Source organism: Urocampus carinirostris, chromosome 14 (genome assembly GCF_059441175.1).
Source record: "Urocampus carinirostris isolate Australia breed hairy pipefish chromosome 14, RoL_Ucar_1.0, whole genome shotgun sequence".
Lineage (NCBI taxonomy): Eukaryota > Metazoa > Chordata > Actinopteri > Syngnathiformes > Syngnathidae > Urocampus > Urocampus carinirostris.
This window is the reverse complement of record NC_142362.1, coordinates 20,614,352-20,636,156: the sequence shown is the minus strand read 5'-3', so window position 1 is coordinate 20,636,156 and position 21,805 is coordinate 20,614,352. Positions and strand designations below refer to the sequence as shown.

The 21,805-nt window shown below is 39.5% G+C and overlaps 1 protein-coding gene across 1 annotated transcript; it reads left to right on the top strand.

Annotated features, from left to right (window-relative positions):
* The first annotated feature begins 1,323 nt into the window (after window positions 1-1,323).
* On the top strand, window positions 1,324-20,429 carry LOC148352930 (protein FAM171B-like). The gene is made up of 8 exons (XM_088353221.1): window positions 1,324-1,680; window positions 9,612-9,845; window positions 10,558-10,650; window positions 11,979-12,137; window positions 12,208-12,378; window positions 15,162-15,278; window positions 15,339-15,462; window positions 16,654-20,429. Exons 1-8 carry the CDS (start codon window positions 1,515-1,517, stop codon window positions 17,510-17,512), a joined length of 1,923 nt encoding a protein of 640 aa, XP_088209347.1. The 5' UTR covers window positions 1,324-1,514; the 3' UTR covers window positions 17,513-20,429.
* The last annotated feature ends 1,376 nt before the right edge of the window (window positions 20,430-21,805 follow it).

Here is a 21,805-nt window from a genome sequence, read left to right as displayed (position 1 = left end):
AAAAGTCCTAATGCGGGGTGGCCATATTCCAGGTGATCGACTGTAAACCGATGACACGATTAAAGCTTTATTTTGAAATTTGAATATTTTTTTAATAAAGGTTTTGGTGCAAAACTTTAACTGAAAGTGCTGTTAACCTCTTAGACAGGAAAACAGCAAGGGTGTCTCATGTCCTCAGATCATTTGTCACCTGAGGGTATTTTATGGTCATTTTAAGAATGGACACAGCTGTTAAAACAAAACCCTGCCCAAGACCCCCCACTCAGCCCCCCTGGCCACTTTCGTCATAGATAAACCTTGCAGACTTGTAGAATGCTGAAGTTGCAGAATTTAAAGATAGATACTGTTACAGACTTTTCTATTGAGAGGGTTGCACACGTAAACAACAAAATATCCATTGTAAATGTTTTGTCGCCAACCAGTGGCACAAACAAACCAGTGCAACTATTTTATCTGGAATTTTTTTCTGTTTGAACAAATTTATTGACACTAAAAACAGAAAACAATCATGACAATCTCAACAGCAATTAAGCACATTCACAATATTATATTCCAATATTACGTTTTTAACAGTAAACACAAAGTGAGGTTTGAACAAACCTTCTCGAAAATCTTATTAGCAATCAAGCATATTCACAATTTCATTATATAACATCTTTGTTAGTGTCAATAGATCCGTCCAGGCCAAAGTCGATTGTCCTCGGTCTGAACAAATCCACCGACACCAACAGCAGCAAAAACAAATGCTTTCTATAGTTTGTTTCCGTAGCTATTTATTCTATCATTTAAACCTCATTTGTATTGATCGTTGTGATTCTTGGACTGTAATATGATGTAGCAAACGTCATTTTTATGACACGAAGTCCTGGATGTCTGATGACGTCAAAGACACAAATTAATTTTTACTCAGATGGCCATGATTATTTTCATGTATTTTTTATTCTCGATTGGTATTTCTCATAAAATATGCATTTAATTATTGTAATGTTTATGTACACTAAAATAATAAATAATAAAAATCAGTTTGGAGTAGTTTTCCGCCCCCCTATTCCCTAAGATATTGAAGACAAAATTTGTCCCGGGGCTTTTGATTCCCTCATTCAAATTAATTTAATGTTAAATATTGCCACTATCTTTTAATTATGTAAGAAGAAAAAAATGTAAACATTGTTTAGAACGGCCGTTGCTTGATGACGTCACCAGAATTCGCGAATGAAGTTTACTGTTTACGGTCACCGGACGTATATTGTAGTTACATTTCAATTTTTAATTTGTTTTTTCATCTAATTTGTAATAATAACTAATACAATACATGTTTGTTCGTGTAAGGTAAAAATAATATTTGAGTAGACAAAAAAAAATACAATTATAGGGGGGCGGGGCCAGGCAGGCAAAACCCTCCCTCCAAAGAGGCTGAAGCCAAAGATGGATGCCCCTCCAACGCTCGTGTGATACTTTTTTTTCGTTTCTTTCTTTTGCCCTTATTGTTTTTTTCATTTTTTCCAATTCAGAACATGCTGCTACCGTTTTTGTTATTTATTGTGACGTTATCCGCTAAGGAAGCGACGGGGGAGTTCGACGGAACCGGGACCGGACCCCCCAAGCTTCGAACGCTCGTTGACCGAGATTGGGGGAACTTTTCTGGGGAGCCCATGCCGAGAGTCGCCCTGCCATCGAACGGTTGGTTGGGAATTAAACATTTTTCTCCCCTTTACCTCTATATCAACGCACAGTATTATTCATATTAATGTATTTATCTATCTATACACTTGTTTATTTTAAATTACATATTTTGTATGTTGTAGATGGTGAATTTGCTATCAACAATTATTTACTATTGTTATCTTAAACTCTTCCATCCATTCATTATCTGAAAGATAGCTGGGGTGCTGGAGCCCATCCCAGCCATCTTCGGGCAGTGGGCAGGGGACACCCTGAACTGGTTGCCAGCCAGTCGCAGGGCACACAGAGACAGACAACTCGCTCTCTCATTCACACCTAGGGACAATTTGGACAGGCCAATTAACCTGACATGCATGGTTTAAGAATGTGGGAAGGAAACCAGAGTGTTTGGAGGAAACCAGAGTGTTTGGAGGAAACCCTCGCAAGCACGGGGAGAACATACAAACTCCACACAGGAAGGTTTAATCTCCTTACCTCAGAACTGTGTCGCACACGCGCTAGCCACTGCGCTGCCTTAAACTTATTTTTTAATCATTCCGAATAATTGACTATTGAAACACATACAATACATGTAAATGTCCTTGGAAAAGGGGTTTGGGAATCCTTTTGACCAACAGAGCTATAAAAGCAAAATATTTTGATTTTTTTTTTTTTGAGAGAGCAAGATAGCCATACTATATATTTTAAAACAAATTTCAGCAAAACTACCAAACCCACCCATTCTCCAGACAGTGCATTTTATTTTTCAGTTTCGAAACAATACAGGTTACTTATACAAGCCTTAAACATACTTATATAAAGCTTAAACATACATTCCTTACAAAATATAGCACTGGAGCAACTTACGAACAAATTCAACTTACGAGCGATCGTCTCGTTCATAAGTAGGGCAACGTCTGTACTCGTGAAAACAGCCATTTATGGCTCATGAGCCATAGGTTCCCTACCCCTGAGCCTTAGTTTTTTTTGCCTTTATGGCCTTTTTAAATCTTGATTACAGTAATTCTTAATTGTCACAATTGTCAATTGGTTATGACCATCCAACTTAGCCAGGTTAGCGATTCTAGTGCCTATTTCATATTATTTCTTGATAATCACAAGCTTTGTTTCTATGGTCATCACGTTTTGCTTTTCTATATTTAGCATCACTGAAAGCCTTGGGACAATAGTAATTACATACACACAAAAAATACAGTATTGTATCGCACCAAGACGTAAGCACACAAGATTCTGAACTGAACCAAGATAGGGAAAGGCTTTTTGCAAAAAATAATTTAACACTATCAAATTCCGAAATGCTTTTAAACTGGCTGTTTGTTGAGAAACAACTTGATAACGTCACAGCTGTTCCTTTACCAAATAAAAAAAGGGGGAAAAAAGAGTATTGTAATGTCGATTCTGAAAATCTTTATGAATAACACAAGATTCTGAACTGAACCAAGAGAGAGAAAGGCTTTGCCAAATGTTCAATGAACTCATATCAGAAATGCTATTAAACATGCTGTGCGTTTACCAAGCAATTTGATGATGAGCTTGCTGTTCCCTTACAAAATAAAGTTTAAAATCACTTTCTTACAACGTCTTTTCAAAGCACACAAGATTCTGAACTGAACAAATAGAGAGAAAGGCATATTGGGAGAGAGCCCTTAGAAAATCAGCATTTGCCGGCTAGTGTGACACCATGCAATAGCAGACCAACGTTGACCAATAGCGGACAGGCCTATTAAAAATCTGACATGAAATATTTTGTTGTTGATGTAATATGGTGGGGAAAATGCCATAAAGAGAGGCCAAATAGCATTCAACACCGTTAAGAGAGAATGTCCTAATGCAAGGACACGTAACCCGGGGGTTTACTGTAACAGGACATGGAGCACAATTTTCTTAGTGCTGTTTTGTGTTGATTCAACACGGACACAAATGCTCCTCGTGAGACTGTCTCTCTCACATTAGAGATGTGACAAATCTGGCATGGTAGAAGCGCTGATCACATGAGTTTCTAGCTCTAGCTCAAAACTCGCTCTTGGAAGGCATCGGCCGCCGCGGTTGTCACCGGTGTTTCTATGGAGACGCTACAAAAAACATGTGCTTCGCTTGTTGATTGCTGAAAGCATTTTTTTTTAAATCCTGAGAAGCACTACACAAATAGAACAGTGGCAAAGTTGGCACCATAGGCACTTTAGAGCAACAGTGGGTAAAAAGAATGGAGCTGAAGCGAATGGCTGGAGTTGGTCTGAGCCGGTTAAAGCGGGTAACATTAGCAGCAAGCAAATTGAGTCACTAAACGTTTAGAGAAGCGGCTAGCTGTGAGCCATAGCCTGCATCCAAGGGACTAACATGACATGAGTGGCTAGAAATGAAAACAGTGAGAAAAAGTGGAAGACCAGCACCAGCTAAGTGGTTACAATGAGCGTCTAAAAAAGGAAACAGTAGGAAAAAAATGTGGAAGATGTTTCAGACATCCGAATCACAGGAACTGGTGTAAGTGGCTAACTTAAGCGACTAGCTAGAGTAGCTACTAAAAAGCTAGTAAAACAGTGAAAGAGCAAACTTTATTTGCACAGATCAGCGAACAATAGCAGATAGTGGCAAGCTATGGCTTGCAGCCATGTGGCTAAGAAGAGCAACTAGAGAAGGTAACAGTGGAAAAACTGACAATGACAGTGTCTGTGTTTTATCTGTTGATACCCTTGCAAAATCTTCTTATCATCCCTTCTTAAGGTTTCTTCATTTTTCTCACGCTGAGGTTTTTGAGTTTTTCCTTGCCCTCATTTAGGTCTAAGATCAGGAGATTGTGTAAGAGTAGTCTGTACAGCCCTTTAAGACTTCTTGTGATTAAGGGCAAATGAACAAATAAATATGACTTGACAAGATGCCTGCATCACGCAACGTCGACGTTCGTTCAGAAACACTAAAAGAGCAGCGAACAATAATAATAGCGGCGGGTATGGCCTGCACCCAAGTGGCTAACATGAGTGGCTAAAAAAGGAAGCGGGAAAAACAGAAGATGCCTGAATCACATGATGAATTCCAATAAGCAACAGGAAAGGACCAAGTTTGCTGGATGCATCTTGAGCGAATGAAAAGAGATTTTAAGAAACTTAGTTACTCAAAAAAAAGTAAAAATGTCTTAAAATGAGAAAAAAATATTTTAAAATATTTTTTTGCAGGGTAAGTACTTATTTTTTCTTAATTCAAGATATGTTATCTTGTTTCATGAAGAGATCTCAATTTTAGAAAATACTGAAAATAACCAGACTTTTTATCCAACGGCCAGAAGATGTAGCTTATTTTAAGTGTAATTTTGTGACATTTTACCTTTTTTTCCAGTGAAATACAAATTTATACTTAAAATAAACAAGTACCTCACTTTAAGAATTTGTTTCCCAAACTACATTGAAATCCCGGAGTGACTTCAAAGACCAAAAAGCTGAATATGGTCAGAGCTGCAGCACAGCGGCACAGTGGTTAGCGCGTGTGCAGCACAGTTCTGAGTTCATGAGATCGAACATCCTGTGTGGAGTTTGTATGTTCTCCCCGTGCTTGTGTGGGTTTCCTCCAGGCACTCCGGTTTCCTCCCACATTCCAAAAACATTTCAGGTTATTTGGCTGGTCCAAATTGTCCCTACATGTGAATGAGCGAGTGAGTTGTCTGTCCCTGTGTGCCCTGCGACTGTCTGGCAACCAGTTCAGGGTGTCCCCTGTCCACTGTACGAAGATAGCTGGGATGGGCTCCAGCACCCCCGCTAGCCTACTGAGGATAAGCGGTGCAGATAATGGATGGATGGATGGATGGTCAGTGCTTGTGGAAGTGGGTAACTTTTGCAGTTAGTGTAATATGCTATTTAACATAGGTCAGGAAAGGATTGCAAGAGCAAAGTTATTTACATGGAGCAGCTAACAATAACAGCTAAATGACACAAGTGGCTAAAGATGGAAACAGTGGAAATAAAAGTAGGAAATGCCTGACTCACAAGACTCAACCGTTTGCCTGTACGAGCTAAGTAGTTGTTAGTGCTAAATGCACCACTGGGAAAAGTTACTTTTGAAAAATCCTCACTCAGGATTCTATAGTATTTTATCTGAACAAATAAAGTATTTTTTACACCTCTAGGGGTCGCTTTATAATACACACTGGAGCTTTGATGCCAACATGAGAAAAACGGGCACACAAAGTTACTTTCTTCTATATGCTCTCACAAAATGTAAATGCATCGATTTTAAGACACACAGGTATGCAGTTAAACAATCTTTTTCTAGCTTAATGCTAACAGAAAATTAAGAGTGGCAGTCAATGAAATTCAAGTCTTTGAAAAATATTTTCAGCTGCATGTAAAAACTACAAAAAAAGTCAGAATTACACATACATCGAGTCTTGTTCTTCTTCAGAAGAGACACATTAAACTCCGGTTTACATTTCTCTCTCTGTTGTGAAACATGTGACCTCATTCTGATACAAACACCACGTTTATATCTGCAAGGGTGGGTATTGCTGTTTTATTTCCCGAGAGCTAAGTCGCTAGCAGACCATCTGTTCAGCCTGTCTGGTGGAGTCCTGGAGAACCCACCGTTCATAATTCGCTTTGATTTCAAAAAGAGGTTACTGGCGGATGGTGGGATTATAATCTTTATTTGTTTACCTTTCAAATATTTTGTGTGGATTGAATTAAAACTAGTGCTACACAACGATAAATTTTAAACATTTTATGTCAATGCTCGTCATATAAACCTCTTTTCTGCATGCTGCGTTCAGGGGGGGAGATTATTGTAATCTCGCACGCGACTACCTCCACAGAATCAGATTTAAGGGAGAACAAGCGTCATCTGGTCTGGTTTTCTAAAACTGGAAGTGTTGGTTGTTTTTTTTTTTTTTACGTGAGAGGCGCAACCAAGAATCTTGTTCATGCCTGGATGATGTCATCCCGGACTGTTATGTAAACAAGTCTTCATACAGGACAAAGCAGGAGCAAAGACTGACGGAGTAACATATTTACACGGAGCAGCTACCAATAATAGTAATTACAGCTAGTGGCAAGCCAAGGCCTGCAGCCTAGTGGTAAACAAGAGCAGCTAGAGAAGGAGAAAACTCAAAGAATAAGACAAATGCAAATGGAGACTAAAATCTTAAAATAGGGGTATGAACAGCCCAAATGTGTCATTCTACATTTATATTGTTTGGAAACATGTAACCTTAGGATGTATTGGATTCAAGAGGGAAACAAAAGAAAACAGGAGACTGAAAGTTGAAAAGCAGCTGTTGAGTCATCCTCTTGCTCTTGCTTTTTTTGCTGGAAAAAAAGTTGAAACAAAACAACTTTGGCATTTTTCACATCTAGGATAACCTACCATACTTACTGTAAAATATTTTGTTTCTTCATTTGCCTCACGCTGAGGTTTTTGAGTTGTTCCTTGCCCTCATGATGGCTTTAGATCAGGGTATGGTGTAATGGTAGTCTATGCAGCCGTTTGATACTTGTTATTAAGGGTTTTACAAATAAACATGACAATGCCGTTCTGGCCTGGGAGAGTGAGAATGTCTTTCTGGGAAAAAAAACAGGAGTGCCGGATCAGCTTTTTTGGCATATTTTACATTAAGGGTAACCTACCTGACTGCCTGTGAAAGATGGTGGTCATATCTAAATGTATCCCCCCTTTTCTTGGGTGGTCAAACAAACACACACTTATAAAGGGTTTCCCATAAAATGTTGTGAGACCCTGGTGGGTGGAAAGAAATTGTGTTTGTTTGTCAGGAGGTAGAGCGCTCGTTTAGACGTTGCAGGTTCGATTCCCGGCTCCTCCATTTTATATGTCAAAGTGTCCTTGGGCAAGACACTGAAACTCTAATGCCCCTGATAGCAGATAGTTGCCTTCCATGGCGGACACTGCTATGGGTTAGTTGGTGTGTAAAAGGGAAAAGTGTGAAGCACATTCTAAAGCGCTTTGGAAGGTCTTCATTGACCTGAAAAGTGCTATATAAACGCAGACCATTTACATTGTACATTTTAAATTCAAATTTGTATCTGCTGCAATTTAGGGCCAACTAGAAGCTAGATCCATGATGACTGTGGGACTTTGTAAACTATTGAATCCTAAATACACTAATTATGTAAGGAAATGAGACGGCAATGAAGTCACATCCACAAAGCATGGTAAACGAGAAAGGATTTTAATGAAAAAAAAATCTTCTCATCATCTAATTACTCTTGAAAAATAATGTGGTTCTAATGCTTATACTGTCCCTTGACCATAGGGCACCAATTCCTCTGGTGTGTCTTGGGAAAGTACAGCCTTGTGACACACATCCCTCTCCAGGCCCTAGCCTGTTTTTGGGTGGAGGGAAAGTTGGCACCAGTCTATTTCTTAATATTGTCGGCCAGGTTCTTTTTCAGTCTTCCTCTCCTCCTGCCCTCTTGGACTGTGCCCTGCAGAATTATCTTAGCCAGTCCTGATGGTTTTGTAACGACAATACCGCTACTATTTCAGTTCTCGCACAGTTGACAACACTTCTTCGTAGGGTCCAACGTGCGCTCTGATGGTGTTGCGCACAGTTTCGTCTCTCACCTAGCCCAAGTAGCTGATGCCTAGAAATTTCCTGTAGCATAGCATCCCCATGGCCTGGATTTTCCTTTCCAGTTTTGCTGTGAGAGTTCATGTCTCGCAAGCGTAGAGGAAGATGGAAGTAACCAGCGCTTGCATGAGTCTGATATTTGATTTCACTGCTATGTTCTTGTCCCTCCAGATGGGTTTAAGTCTAGATACATATATGTATATGTCTATATACACACACACACACGTTTAAATAGCCAAAAGAAAACATTATCAAGTTCCTAGGGGTGCACATCACAAACAAACTCACCTGGTCCGTGAACACTGCATCACTGGTTAAGAGGGCACAGCGCCTGTACTTCCTGCGGAGGATGAGGAGAGCCCGCCTGCCCCCACCCTCCCTCATCACATTCTACAGAGGCACCATAGAGAGTATCCTGACCAGCTGTATCTCTGTGTGGTGTGGAGGCTGCAGCGCTACCGACTGGGGTAGTGTGAGGAGAGTGACGAGGACAGCAGAGAAAATCATCGGGACTTCTCTTCCCTCCATTCAGGACATTGGCCAGAAGCGCTGCCTATCCCAAGCTAAGAACATTATCAAGGACCCCTCTCACCCCCATCATGGACTGTTCACTCTGCTAGCCTCTGGGAAGAGGTACCGCAGTGTGCGGTGCAGGACCACCAGGTTCCACAATAGTCTTGTCCCCCTGGCCATTAGACTGTTAAATGGTCACTCAAACACATAGTAAATCTAAACTGCTGCTAATCTGTACATCTGTGGGTTCTGTTTGACTTTTTGCACTACTGGCAGTTCTGTATAGCTAGCCACTCCTTGCACATCTGTTTCTCTGCACTATCGTACTTACAGTGTTATTGTTACAGTGTTATTGTTCTGTTTACCTGACTTGTTTACCTGATTGCCCATCTTGCACATCTGGTTGGCTACTCCTCTTGCACTATTTGCGCTACTGTAAAATACTATACATAGCCATAACTATTTAGTATATTATTAGCACTCAATACTACAACTCAATACAACATTTTATTTATATCTGTACATTCAAGGAAACTGTGCGGGTCAGATGTATCGACATTTCGTTCTGTATACACGTGTACTAGAATGACAATAAAGTAGATCTGAATCTGAATTATCACCACCGTCGCTTTGGTCGACTAAGTCATGGAACTCACTGACTATTAGTCAGTGAAGGACAAAGTAGAAGCACCTAACAATAACAATAGTGACTAGCAGCAAGTCTTGGGATGAAAACGGTGAAAATCTTTTTTTGTTTTCTCATAACTATTATGCAATTAAATACAGGAGACTTTCAACTACTAACCCTATTGATCAACAAAGTGTTAACTGTATTATTTTCAATCAGGTCCCAACTTCAACCTTAAGGTCCATGTTACGGACCTCCTTACACGGCAGTTCCTGAGCGGGGCCGAAGTGGACCTTTACGCCAATTACAGCAGAACCAAAGCCGTTCTTACGGGAGAGGACGGCAGCGTTTTGCTCCGAGTTCCATTCGAAACCGGATCGCCTGTCACGGTGGCGGCGTGCAAGGACGGCTATGTTTGCACTTTGCTTCCTTACACAACTTCAAGAACACCAAGTAAGATTCTGAAATCAATAAGAGCTGCAACCAACGGTTATTTAAATAATCGAGGAACTGGTCGATTATTTTTCTGATTAATCAATTAATCAGATTTTTTTTAAATACAGAAATATAAGCTTAACAATAAACAATACATTGAAATGTATGCTATACACGTGCGAATATTCAAGAATATTTGATAAAGTGCAATTTAAAATCATTGAAGGAAAATGCGAGTAATTTATCAGATCAAGAGGACTTTGCGCATTTCAAACGTCTTTATCCTTTGCACATGTTTAAGTTTTTAATTTGTCTTACTTGCACTGAAAGGCAAAGCCCTCCAATTTTGTTATACTTGAAAAAAGAAAATAAAGGTCATTCATTCATTCGTGCATCAAAATAGGCGCCCTCTGCCTGAGTAAGGTGCTACTACAACTTCATCACCTAACCGAGAATTAGTCGCAGAACAAAATGTGGTCTCCAGTCGCCCTTTGCCGGATCGAAGTGGTCTTACTAGCATATTCCCTCAACATCAAAATGAAATTCAATGCACTCTCGTTTGCATTGAATTAATGTGCTGAGTGGGGGATAAATCAGGCTACACAATAAATCAATGCTAACATTTATTTATAACGTTTTTAATAATCGATTGTACTGATTCGTTGTTGCAGCCCTAAGATCATTACTGTTGTTTTATTGGTTTGAAAACATCTAACGATGACTTTTTCAGTTTTTTCCTCAGTCACGATGTCGCTACTCCGTCTGGTGCAGGGAAACATCTGGCTTTTCCAAGACTCAGTCCTCATCACGGACAAAACATCTGGTATTCCGTTTTTTAGCCGTGTTGACGTTTGCAAACCCTTATGAATAGCAGAGCTTGTAAATATTGAAAATATTTCAGAATGGATTCAGAGAATTTTCAGATTTCAAAAACATGTTCCTAGTACAGGGTTAGGCCTTTGCCTGCAGACAAGTGACAAACACGATTGGCTAGAGAAGGAAGCAATGGGAAAAAAAACATCAGTTGCCTGAAAGTTGTGGACAACATACTTATTTGGCCCACTAAATGAAAATTTTCAGTTTAGTGACAATAAATTTAATAGGAAATAAAGTACTACAGATTAAAAAGGAAGATTTTTTTGACGTGCCAATTTTCCTTTGTGTGTCTACCACAAAATACTACAAAACTTGACTACAAAAATACATAACTACTACAAAACCAAATATTCAATGTAGTGCTTAAAAACAGAAACCTTACACATTATTATGCTTTCATTCTGAAATGAAGAAAAACACGGAAATATAAAAAGATACAAACACAGTAAAACTATAATACAGAAAAAATACATCAGACATGACAAATACGAGAGAAACAACACAAAAATACTACCACAGAAATACTTCAAAAAGACTACAGGAATACTACAGAAATGCTACAAAAGAAGACAAATACTACAAAAATATGAAAGAAATTCTATAAAATACTAAGATGGAAATGCTATAAAAATCGTACTACAGAAGTACTACACAAACACTACAACAGAAATACAGAGATCCCTCAGTTTTTGCGATTTACTTCTACAGAACTACTAAAAACACCACAGAAATTCTACGAAAATACTATGACACATACTACAGAATTACTAAGACAATTCTACAGAAATACTCCAATAACACTTCAGAAATACTATAATAATCCTACAGAATTACTACAAAAATAATACTACTGAAATACTCCAAAAAATCACTACAGAAAACTACCTAAAAGCCTACAAAAATACTACGACTGAAATACATAAATACATCCACAGTAATACTACTGTGGAAATACTACAACATATTAATACATAAATACTTCAAAAACCCTATCAAAATACAAGATGAGTTATTCTTAATGAAGCCCTCGTGATATTGATTCCTAGATGGAGCTCTTTATTTTACGATTGATTGAAAATAGTTTAAAACTATCTTTTGTATTTATACCCAGGACACCATGTAGAGGAGCAAAAATAAACATTTCCTAGTTTTAAAATGTTGGTAGTTTTCATATAAAATGCATATTCGGTGATTTGCTAAAAACTGGGCTAGTATACTACGCAAGATACATAACATTTGGTAGGTCTGAAATATCAATAAAAGACTCTGTTGCAGATGCTAGCTTAGCGCCCGTGGTCCAGTTCTCTAAAAGCCTGCTGAACCTGAGTGAGGGTACCGAAATCTCCTCTTTAAGATCCTACTTGACCGTCCCGAAACCTTCTTCACGAGAACCGGATCTTCTCAAGGCTTTGGGTGTAATGGACAACGCAAGAGGTTATTACACTTCTACCTTGTTGTTGTCGGTCCGATCATCACGACGACGTGTGTTTTGTGTCTTTGCCAGGATACGTTAGCATGGAGTTGAAGCCAGTAGCGGCTGTTAGCGTGCGATTGTTTTCCGGGGATACAGAGCTGCACGTCAATGGAGCCGTGAAGATCAGCCTAACTCTTTCCGACGATTGTGGACTTAAATCATCGAGCGCTGTTCCTGCTTGGTTATATAACCGCACCACGGGTGGGTAAACCGAGGCTATGTGCTGTTCTTGTGCTTGATGCGTGTCACTACTCGTAACATTTAAATAACAAGTCCTCATAGAAGGACTGCATTCTTGACCTCCACTTGGATTATACAGTAGATCCCCATAATCATGTTCTATACATTGTCTGTATGACTAAGTCTCGAGTGTATGCTTTTATGATGCTTTAATAACACACCCGAGCTCGTCTGTATCTGATTCATACTGGCATTCCGGGAATGAGCTACCAACACAAGCACAATTGTTTCACATATTGGTTCCTAGTAGAGGTAAGATCGGCCTAAAAAAATCTAGCCTCACTGCCTGCAGGTATTAAAGCTCGTACCAGCCTGAGCGCTACCGGTTAACTTAATTTTAGCGACCAAGCCCAAACCAAACTCGAATTTTCTAATTTTAATTTGTGAGGACTCGGTAGAAGGGGGGCTGTTTTTGGCCGATTCCTTCGCATCAACCCTCTACTCCACTGCATCATCTTAAAGGCGCAGTGTGTAATATTTAGTGCTTCCTAGTGGTACAAAAAACACTTTTATCCAGAAAAAAAACATTGATTTCAATACTAGGCAAAAAAACCAGGAATTACATCAATGTTAATTTCCGAGAAATTTTTAATTCTTTTACATAGTGGAATCCCTACCTAAAAGTCGGAGCCAGGTTTTTGTGGCATCTTGCTGCATTTGGCACTGGTTTTCATTCGCATTAGACAATACAGTGCATTCTAGTGGTCAAATATTACACACAGGGGCTTTAGGTCATGTCACGCCAAAGGAAAATATGTCATTTTTCCTTGACATGTATGTTGATTTATATTGTTTAACCCTTTACATGTGGGGCAGCACGGCGGCGCAGTGGTTAGCGCTTGTGCGGCACAGTTCATGTCATGGGAACCTGTCGTGGGTTCAAATCCAGCTCCAGACTTCCTGTGCAAAGTTTGTATGTTCTCCCCGTGCTTGCGTGGGTTTCCTCCGGGCACTCCGGTTTCCTCCCAAGTTCCAAAAACATGCGTTTCAGGTGAATTGCCCGGTCCAAATTGTCCCTAGGTGTGAATGAGCAAATGAGTTGTCTGTCCCCGTGTGCCCTGCGATTGGCTGGCAACCAGTTCAGGGTGTCCCCTGCCCTCTGCCCAGAGATGGCTGGGATGGGCTCCACCAATAATGGACATTTGTTGTAGGCCATGCAAAAAAAATAAGGAAGCGTTTCACAGTGGTAAATTGTAATTGAAAGAACTTCCTGCAACTGAAAGACACAGATATTATTGTTATTTTACCCAGAACCCATATTAGGAGAGATTTGTCTCAAAGACAAATACATTCGCGGTTTACTCAAGATCTAAAAATCATATGTTTTCATAAATGCACACACAAGATTAAAAATTGCATATGTAAATCGCAGATATATTTGTGGTTTTGAAAAATACTTGATTCAAACCGGATTTCTTCTCTTAATGGTACAGGAAGAATTGGAAAATTAGCTTTTAAATTCATTGAAAAGTGCTTGAATGAAAATGTGTATGAAGCCCGAACAATATTCTATGCATCGTCTGTTTCACTATGACTCACAAAACACATTTTTATGATGCTTCAATAACACACTCGAGCTAATCGTCATCTAAATTGTAGCAGCATTCTGGGAATGGGAGTTATCCTTAATGAACTGAGTCAGCTACCAACACAGGCCCCTACCAATACCCCCACATCCCCCCCTTTTAGTGAGTTACCTACATGTCTTAACAACATCAGTGACTGCTTTCTATGTAAGATGTTTTTGGGCCCTCTTTAAGGCATTTTCCCCAATACACCACAAAAATAATGCATTATTTTGCATTCCCAAAATAATAAAATTCAACCTAGTTACGTCTCCCATTGGTCAACGTCATTTAGGTTGCCTCACGACAACATTAAAATTATGTTATGCTATTGATTGGCCTCACTACGTCCCACAATGCCTTTTTGTTTTTTCATTAAGTTCAGAAGCCTATGTGCTTCATAAAGACTTTTTGAGGCGGTTATACAATACTGTATTTTTTGTAAAGTAACAGCAGTGACATCATCAATTTGTTTCTTAAAGGCACAGCATGTTTAAGAGAGCCTTTCCAAATAAAATAGTATTCATCTATTTTAGCATAGTATTCATCTATTTTAGCAAAATGCCTTTCTCTCTCTTGGTTCACATCAGAATTTTGTGGTCTTGTGAGTTGGTGAAATACAATACTGTATTGTTTGTGTATGTATTCTCTATGGGTCCCAAGGCTTGTATTGATGCTAGAAAAAATTTGATGACCATGGAAAAGAAGCTTGTGTTAATGAAAAAATATGAAAAAGGCACATACATCTTTACCCTCTGTAAAGAATATAGTTGTAACCAATTGAAGATCGGGTCTATTATTAAAAAAAAGGACCAAATTCAAGCAAGATGATCTTCTAAGGCCATGACAGTCCTCGGAAGTGAACGTTTTAAAATCAGTTTTTGTTTTAACCCATTAACTCTTTCCCCCTCTGCATCCTCCTGCTACTTTACTGTTCCAGCTCAATTCACGACAACAACAACAGATAAAGATTTTTCTTGTACGTGTATATTTTTTAATGTTAATTATATGCATGTGGATTCCACTATTTTTTTTATCTTACTGTTTTATCACTAATTAGCATAGGATTCTATCCCCCTCTACACAGCAATTTCACCTTATGATCCCCACTTCAGAACGCATTCATGTCGTATCCCGGGGGTCTACCGCATTACCAGTTTTCTTTGGTTTTTCGTGTAGGTGGCTGGATGAGAAAGGGTCTAGGGACGGTGGTGTCTGAAGGTAAAAAACTGAGTTGGACCTTCACCGCTCCTCATCTTGGCTACTGGCTTGCCGCACCCATGCCACAAACGCAAGGTAAGAACGAAGTATCAAACGTTTCATTTGTGCGGCTTCATTTTCAATCTACGTTTCTAGATGCCTTCGAAACGGAGATCCATAGTGACTTCTTCGTCCAATATTCGTCGTTGCTGATGTTTGTCATCGGAGGAATAATCCTTTTTCTTGCCTGTCTCCTTGTCGGATTTTTGTGTTGCCACAGGTAATGGCGGATTCTACTTTTATTGTTTTACATGAGGGGTGGGTTTAGCCAAATCGAAGATGTTTGTCAATTACACTAACAATCACAGTTTTGGACCATGGAATGGAAAACTTCACAGATTCATGAATTAGTGCCTGATATTTGATACAAATCTGTTTGGAGTTGGGGGCCGGAAAGGTAAATTGCCATATGGTGGGGGATGGAAACCCATGCCACTTAGCTAATACATTACATTTCCCCGGTGCTCCAGATGTAGTAAATTAAGTTTACAATACGTACTACCTACACATAATATAATTTAGCATGATTCAGTAACTTAGATAAATATAAAGGTGTGGTCCAGTGGAGTAGCAGAAGGGTGCTAAGGAGGGGATGAGATGGCAGATTAAAATCAAAACTACTTTTTAATCGTTCACTTAGAAGGATTATCATGCTCTTGACAGACTAATCGCCTCATTTTTTTAACAATGGTCCTGATTGGCGGTTGGTTGAGGCCATTTTCATTAGCATATTGGGTCTTCTTCATATTTCTTGGTAATCGCAAACTTGGTTCCCATGGTTATCATCTACCGATAGCATTACTGCAAGGACCCATATCAAATACGTACAATAGAAAAAAAATCCAAGATTCTAAAGGGAGGAAGAGAGAGAAAGGCGTTGTGGGGGAGAGTTCACCCAATAGAATATAGACATTTTCGTCATAACGCAAACCAAGAGCAGAGCATAGCTTGATATGATGTCTACTATTAGCAGATAGATGTCTTATAGACAGAACTCATCAAACGCACAAACACTGCAAAGGTAGAAGATCATAGGTTAGCGTACATGCAAAATAATTTGTTGATGTTGCAGGGTGGTGAAAATGCCTTACAGAGGGACTGAAAAAAAACCCTCTTATTCCACACTGTAAAGTGAAAACACTGTAAGATTGGGAGGCTTTATCTTAGTGGTCTACGGTATAACCTCAACACAGTCATACATACAAACACAGTTTGAAAATGCAAGATTTCTAGGAATGTCAGATAAGTTGTTGTCAGTGTCCTCTAGTGGGGAAAATGCAGATAAGAGGGGAGATATTCCACAATGCATTATAAAAATATCATCAGCTAGGCACGCCGTAACCCAGGGTCTACTGTATTTCTAAGGATTATTGGTTCGAAGCTTAAGTGATGATTTTCTCCTCTCTGTAAGGTCCGCAAGACAAACTAAGCACATTCTACCACTGACCCAACAAGACAAATCCACCTCCACCGGAAGCATCCAAAACCTTGAAGGATCGTCTCAAAACCAGCTCAATGTCACACACTCGTTACCACAAAGAAAGGATGACAAGCACAACATGAACCTGTCCTTATATGACAGCAATATCATCACCAATCGCAATCCTCTAGATGCCAATGCCGAACCCATGGTTTTTATCCCCCCGGGCGATACCAGGGAGGTTATACGAGTCCCGGCATCCCTGACGGACTCCTTGCTGTTTTACAATCAGCCTTTAGCTGTTTTGCACGCATCGGCATTGTTTCAAGTGCAGGAACAGCCGCGGCGGGATCAATCACAAATGAAAAGTGAAGAAACTGGACACACGAATGAATCATCACAAGACCAGGATGGAGGACACGCAAAAGACTTCAAAAACCCTCCAGGAACCAGAGTCCAGCACGGTCTCCAGGAATCGGCTTCCGTCCCAGAAACATTAAGCAAAATGAGAACCGATAGGCGTTCGATGGATGTGGCAGCGGAACTTTGCCAAGCTGCACCGTCACAGCCCTCAAGGGCCTGGTTCGTCAGCCTGGAGGGGAAACCTGCAGCTGAGATCCGGTACGCGGTGGAGCAACGACGCAGAAGGGGGGCTACAGGGAGTCAGGACGCCAGTTTGGCAACCGGTAGTCAGGACGCCAGTTTGGCAACCGGTAGTCAGGACGCCAGTTTGGATTCAGGTGTGGACATGATGGAAGTGAATCCAGCGGCGGGGCGTAGAGCCGCCACGCTGGAACGAAATGCCACTTTTATCAAGAAAATGTCCAGTGAAAAAAACGCATCGCAGTGATGACAAGCAAGGTCTGGTATTTACAAAATCACATCTACGTATGTAGGTGCGGGGTGGTCAGCGCGCAGCCCCACGGTGCAGAGGTCCAGGGTTTGATTCCAGCTACTTCAGCCTCTCCATACAGAGTTTGCATGTTCCCCCTGTGCTTGCGTGGATTTCCTCCGGGCACTTTGGTTTCCTCCTACAGGTCCAAATTGTCCCTAGGTGTGATTGAACCTGTGAATGGTTTTACGTCTCCCCCTGACTGGCAACTAGTTGTGGGTGTCACCTACCCACTCCCCGGACATGGCTGGGATGGGCTCCAGCACCTCTGCGACCCTACTGAGGATAACCAGCACAGAAAATGGATTGATCGACCTCTACGTATGATATTTTCATCTTAGCCATGGCATGTGTGTTTTTTTGGGGGGGAGAAAAATGTTTTTGATAATGTCCCTTATACAAAATTAAATTCTTCCTCCTTAATAGGCAGAAAAATATAAGCTAATTTTAGTGGACCCCTGGAATACGACAGAAATCCGTTCTGAGATGATCACAAGGTTAAATTTCCATATGATGGGGTAGGAAAAAAACAATGGTAATTAGCTAATGTGTTGTCAACATTGACACCCCAGATTAAGACATTTAAATAACTAAATAGTGTATTGTGAAAACTACTCATATGTAATATATGTGTATAGGATTGTTGTAAATTAAGGAATACAGGCCGCTACTTTTTTGTTCCAGCGGCTTTAAAAATGGTGAGGCGTATTCGATTGCTATAAAACAGTAGTTTCACCTTTCCTGAATTCAGGTTTTTTTTTCTCATATTTTTCACTCACAAAAGGTTTCATATCATCAAAACAATTGTAATATTACACAGAGAGAGCCCAAGCTGAGTCTAATTCCACAGGCCATAACCAACATTGATTGCCACCCCGTGTGTTAAATCAAGAAATCACTTAAATTTGAGCTGTTAGACAAAACGAAGTAGGCTAATAAATCGAGAGAACATTATTGACATGCCACAATCCAAAGCAAATTCCAAAAGAAAAAAAAGTGATTGAAATCTTTATGTCTGGAAAAGGTCACAATTCAATTTCCATAGCTATAGAGTTTCAGAGAACCACTGTCAGAACCATTATACACAAATAGAGAAAAATTGGAACAGTGGCAAAACTTCCCAGGAGTGGTCACCCAACTAAGATAACTCCAAGAGTGCGATTAAGGCGCATCTAGGAGGTTACAAAAGATCCTTGAGAAAAGAACTACATAATTGACATGCCACAATCCAAAGAAATTTAAAAATAAAATAGAAGAAAAAGTGATTAATATCTATCAGTCCAGAAAAGGTCACAAAAGAATTCCCATCTATAGAGCTCCAGTGAAACACTATTAGAGCCATTATCCACAAATGGAGAAAACTGGGAACAGTGGCAAACCTTCCCAGGAGTGGTGTGACTACTGTATATTCAGGCTGTTCATGCTGGAAACACTTCCAATATGGCGGATGTAAAACATTTTGCAAGAGTGGGCCAAAATTCCTCCTCAGCAATGTGAAAGGCTCATTACCAATTCTCATAAAATTTCGATTTCTGTCATAGCTGCCATATGTGGCCCCAGGTTACTTTTTCACTTTGGGACATATAGATTGATTTTTTTTTGGTGCCTTAATAATGGAATCAACATTTCAAAACAACATTTGTATTTTCTTGGGTTGTCTCTGTGTGATGTTAAAACTGATTTGATGATCTTAAGCCTATGTGAGTGATAAATATGCAAAAAAAAAAAGAGTTCACAGAGGATTCAATTGTATGATTAATTACAACTTCTGTTGTTATCAGTCACAAATTCCAGAACGTATGCGGTTTAAATGCTGATGTCTTGAATCATTTATGATCCCCTTTGAGAAAAACAGAGCAACAGCAGATTCAAATCGACACTGATATTTAAACTTACACTTGCAAGGAATATATACCGTTACAATATTTCTTTGCTTTAACATTCCCATTATTTTTGGTCTCATTTTAATACTGTAGTTCCAATCGTCAATTGGTTACAGCCATGCAACCTAAGTGAGGGCATCCATTCTAGAACCCTCTTCATACTTTGTTGATCACCGCAAGCTTCATTTCTCTGGTTATAACTAAAATACCAGTACAAAAAAATATGGTATTCTATGCACACAATATTCTGAACTGAATGAAGAGAGAGGAAGGCATTGTGGGAGGTAGTTTGGCCAATAGCATCTCAGCATTTTTATCGCGGACATGCATTTTATATGATGCTAACCGATAGCAAATATCAATCTTCGAGATGGGAAAAATGCTATAACGAGGAGCCAATTTTTTTTTACTCTAGCCCGTACAGTGAAAACATCATAAGGCGGGGTCGCCATATCCTGGGGATCTGCTGTAGCTTAATAATCAAATTCAATTTTTGCATTATGCTGACAGAAAGGACACTTGAAAACAACCTAAAACCAGCTCTAAAATGTGGCGCATGTGGTTTATTACATTTGTGGTGGTATTAACATTTTTTTCAGTTCTGTGAACGAATCAGGTGGATGTCATTGTCCATGGTTCATAAATCAGAACTCATTTCATATTTTTAGAATGGCCTCATCGTTTTAATACTCAAGTATTGGCCTGCATTACATTGATTGCATGCAAAATATTGTTTGTTTTTGTTGCTCTTGAGCTTCATGTTTGTTTTCTGTCTATGCGCTCATGATTGCATTAAACAAACGCATGGTTGATGCCAATTAGTATTTCTCAAAAATACCAAAAGCTATCGCCGAGTTGCTTGTGCATTGTCGTCAAATTTTATTGACTCCAAAACGTGTTAATGTAGATAGCATTCCTCCCTGTTTCTATTTCTTTTAATCCACTTATTTTTTTTAGTTTTTACCCAAAATAAACTTCTTTGTGCAATTTAAGTGTTGCCTTCCGTTTCTCTTTTTTGTTGTTTTTTTTGAGAGTTTGATGAATTAAACATCTTAAATTAGCATCTGGTAATCTGCCTGTCAGTTATGTTGTATATAGTCAAGTCAAGTTTATTTGTGATGCCCTTTATCACAAAGAGTCTCACAGAACTGCACGGACCACAGATTATTGCAAACTACAGACTACACTCTAATCCAGTGCAGTCCTTTGAGACATTTTTGTGATTAAGGGCTATATAAATAAATTTGACTTGACTTGACACCCTGATCTAAAACCTACATGAAGGGCAAGGAAAAATTCAAAACCTCAACATGAGGAAAATTAAGAAACCTTGAGGTAATCCCACTTCCAGGATGACCAGGCTGCAACGGATGTTGTAATAACAATTAATACACAGATATCGTCAACAGGAAGTACAGGTCATCCATAAGCTATAGAATAGAAGTGTGTTTTAAGCCTAGATGTTGAAGGATTTTATACATTCAACAATAAAGGATTTTATACGATTGAATACAAGTTACATTTATTGAGTTTAATGCAACGTATTCGCTGACTGGGCTTTAGTTCAATGACAGGTCAGGCTGTTCCAAATGCAGGGAATTTTGATAACAGGACTGACGGAGGACGGCAGGAGTTGTTTTGAGAACAAGGCCCTGATGACGTAGAAATGCTCGGCGTTGTTTTGAGAAGCCCCAATTTGGTCTTCCTTGGTATGCCCATAGGAGGAGCCGGCACACCATCTTGCGGGGAGACGTGGGCCAAGAAAAAAAGCTAAACGACTTCAGAAGAGGGCTTCCCAGAGACCCCAACAACACTAATTCGGCCGTTTTCGATGGAGTACACTTAGTTAAATTGTTAATGAAATTAAATCTGACCCGAGTGAAAATGACGGCTTTCTTGTTCATCTTTTCCCTCAAGAAACGAGCGCGCATACATTTTTGGGTGATAGTAGGTTGTGTTTGGTTAATGGAGTCAGATAATCAATTCGAACAATTTGGTAAACAGTACATTTTGATATTTAATTCCCAACAATGTGAACAGTTCCATTGAGTTTGCAGATCGAATCTCAGGGGGCAGAGCATTCCACAGCACTGGGGCCCGAATGAAGAACGCTCTTGAACCTGAACAGTATAATGATCGCCTAATGACCATAAAAAATAAAATATGATGGCAGTTGTTTTAATGTTTTTACACGTTGAAGTAGATTTGCTAATGATTGTTATTGATTTCTAGTATTTAGCTTTTGAATGTGTACAATGCTCATAAGTTAAGTATTACATGTGTTGAATTACACCTCAGCGCATAATAGAAAATTGAATACCATGATTTTTGTTCCCATAATTGTTGTTTACATAAGACAACAGTATGG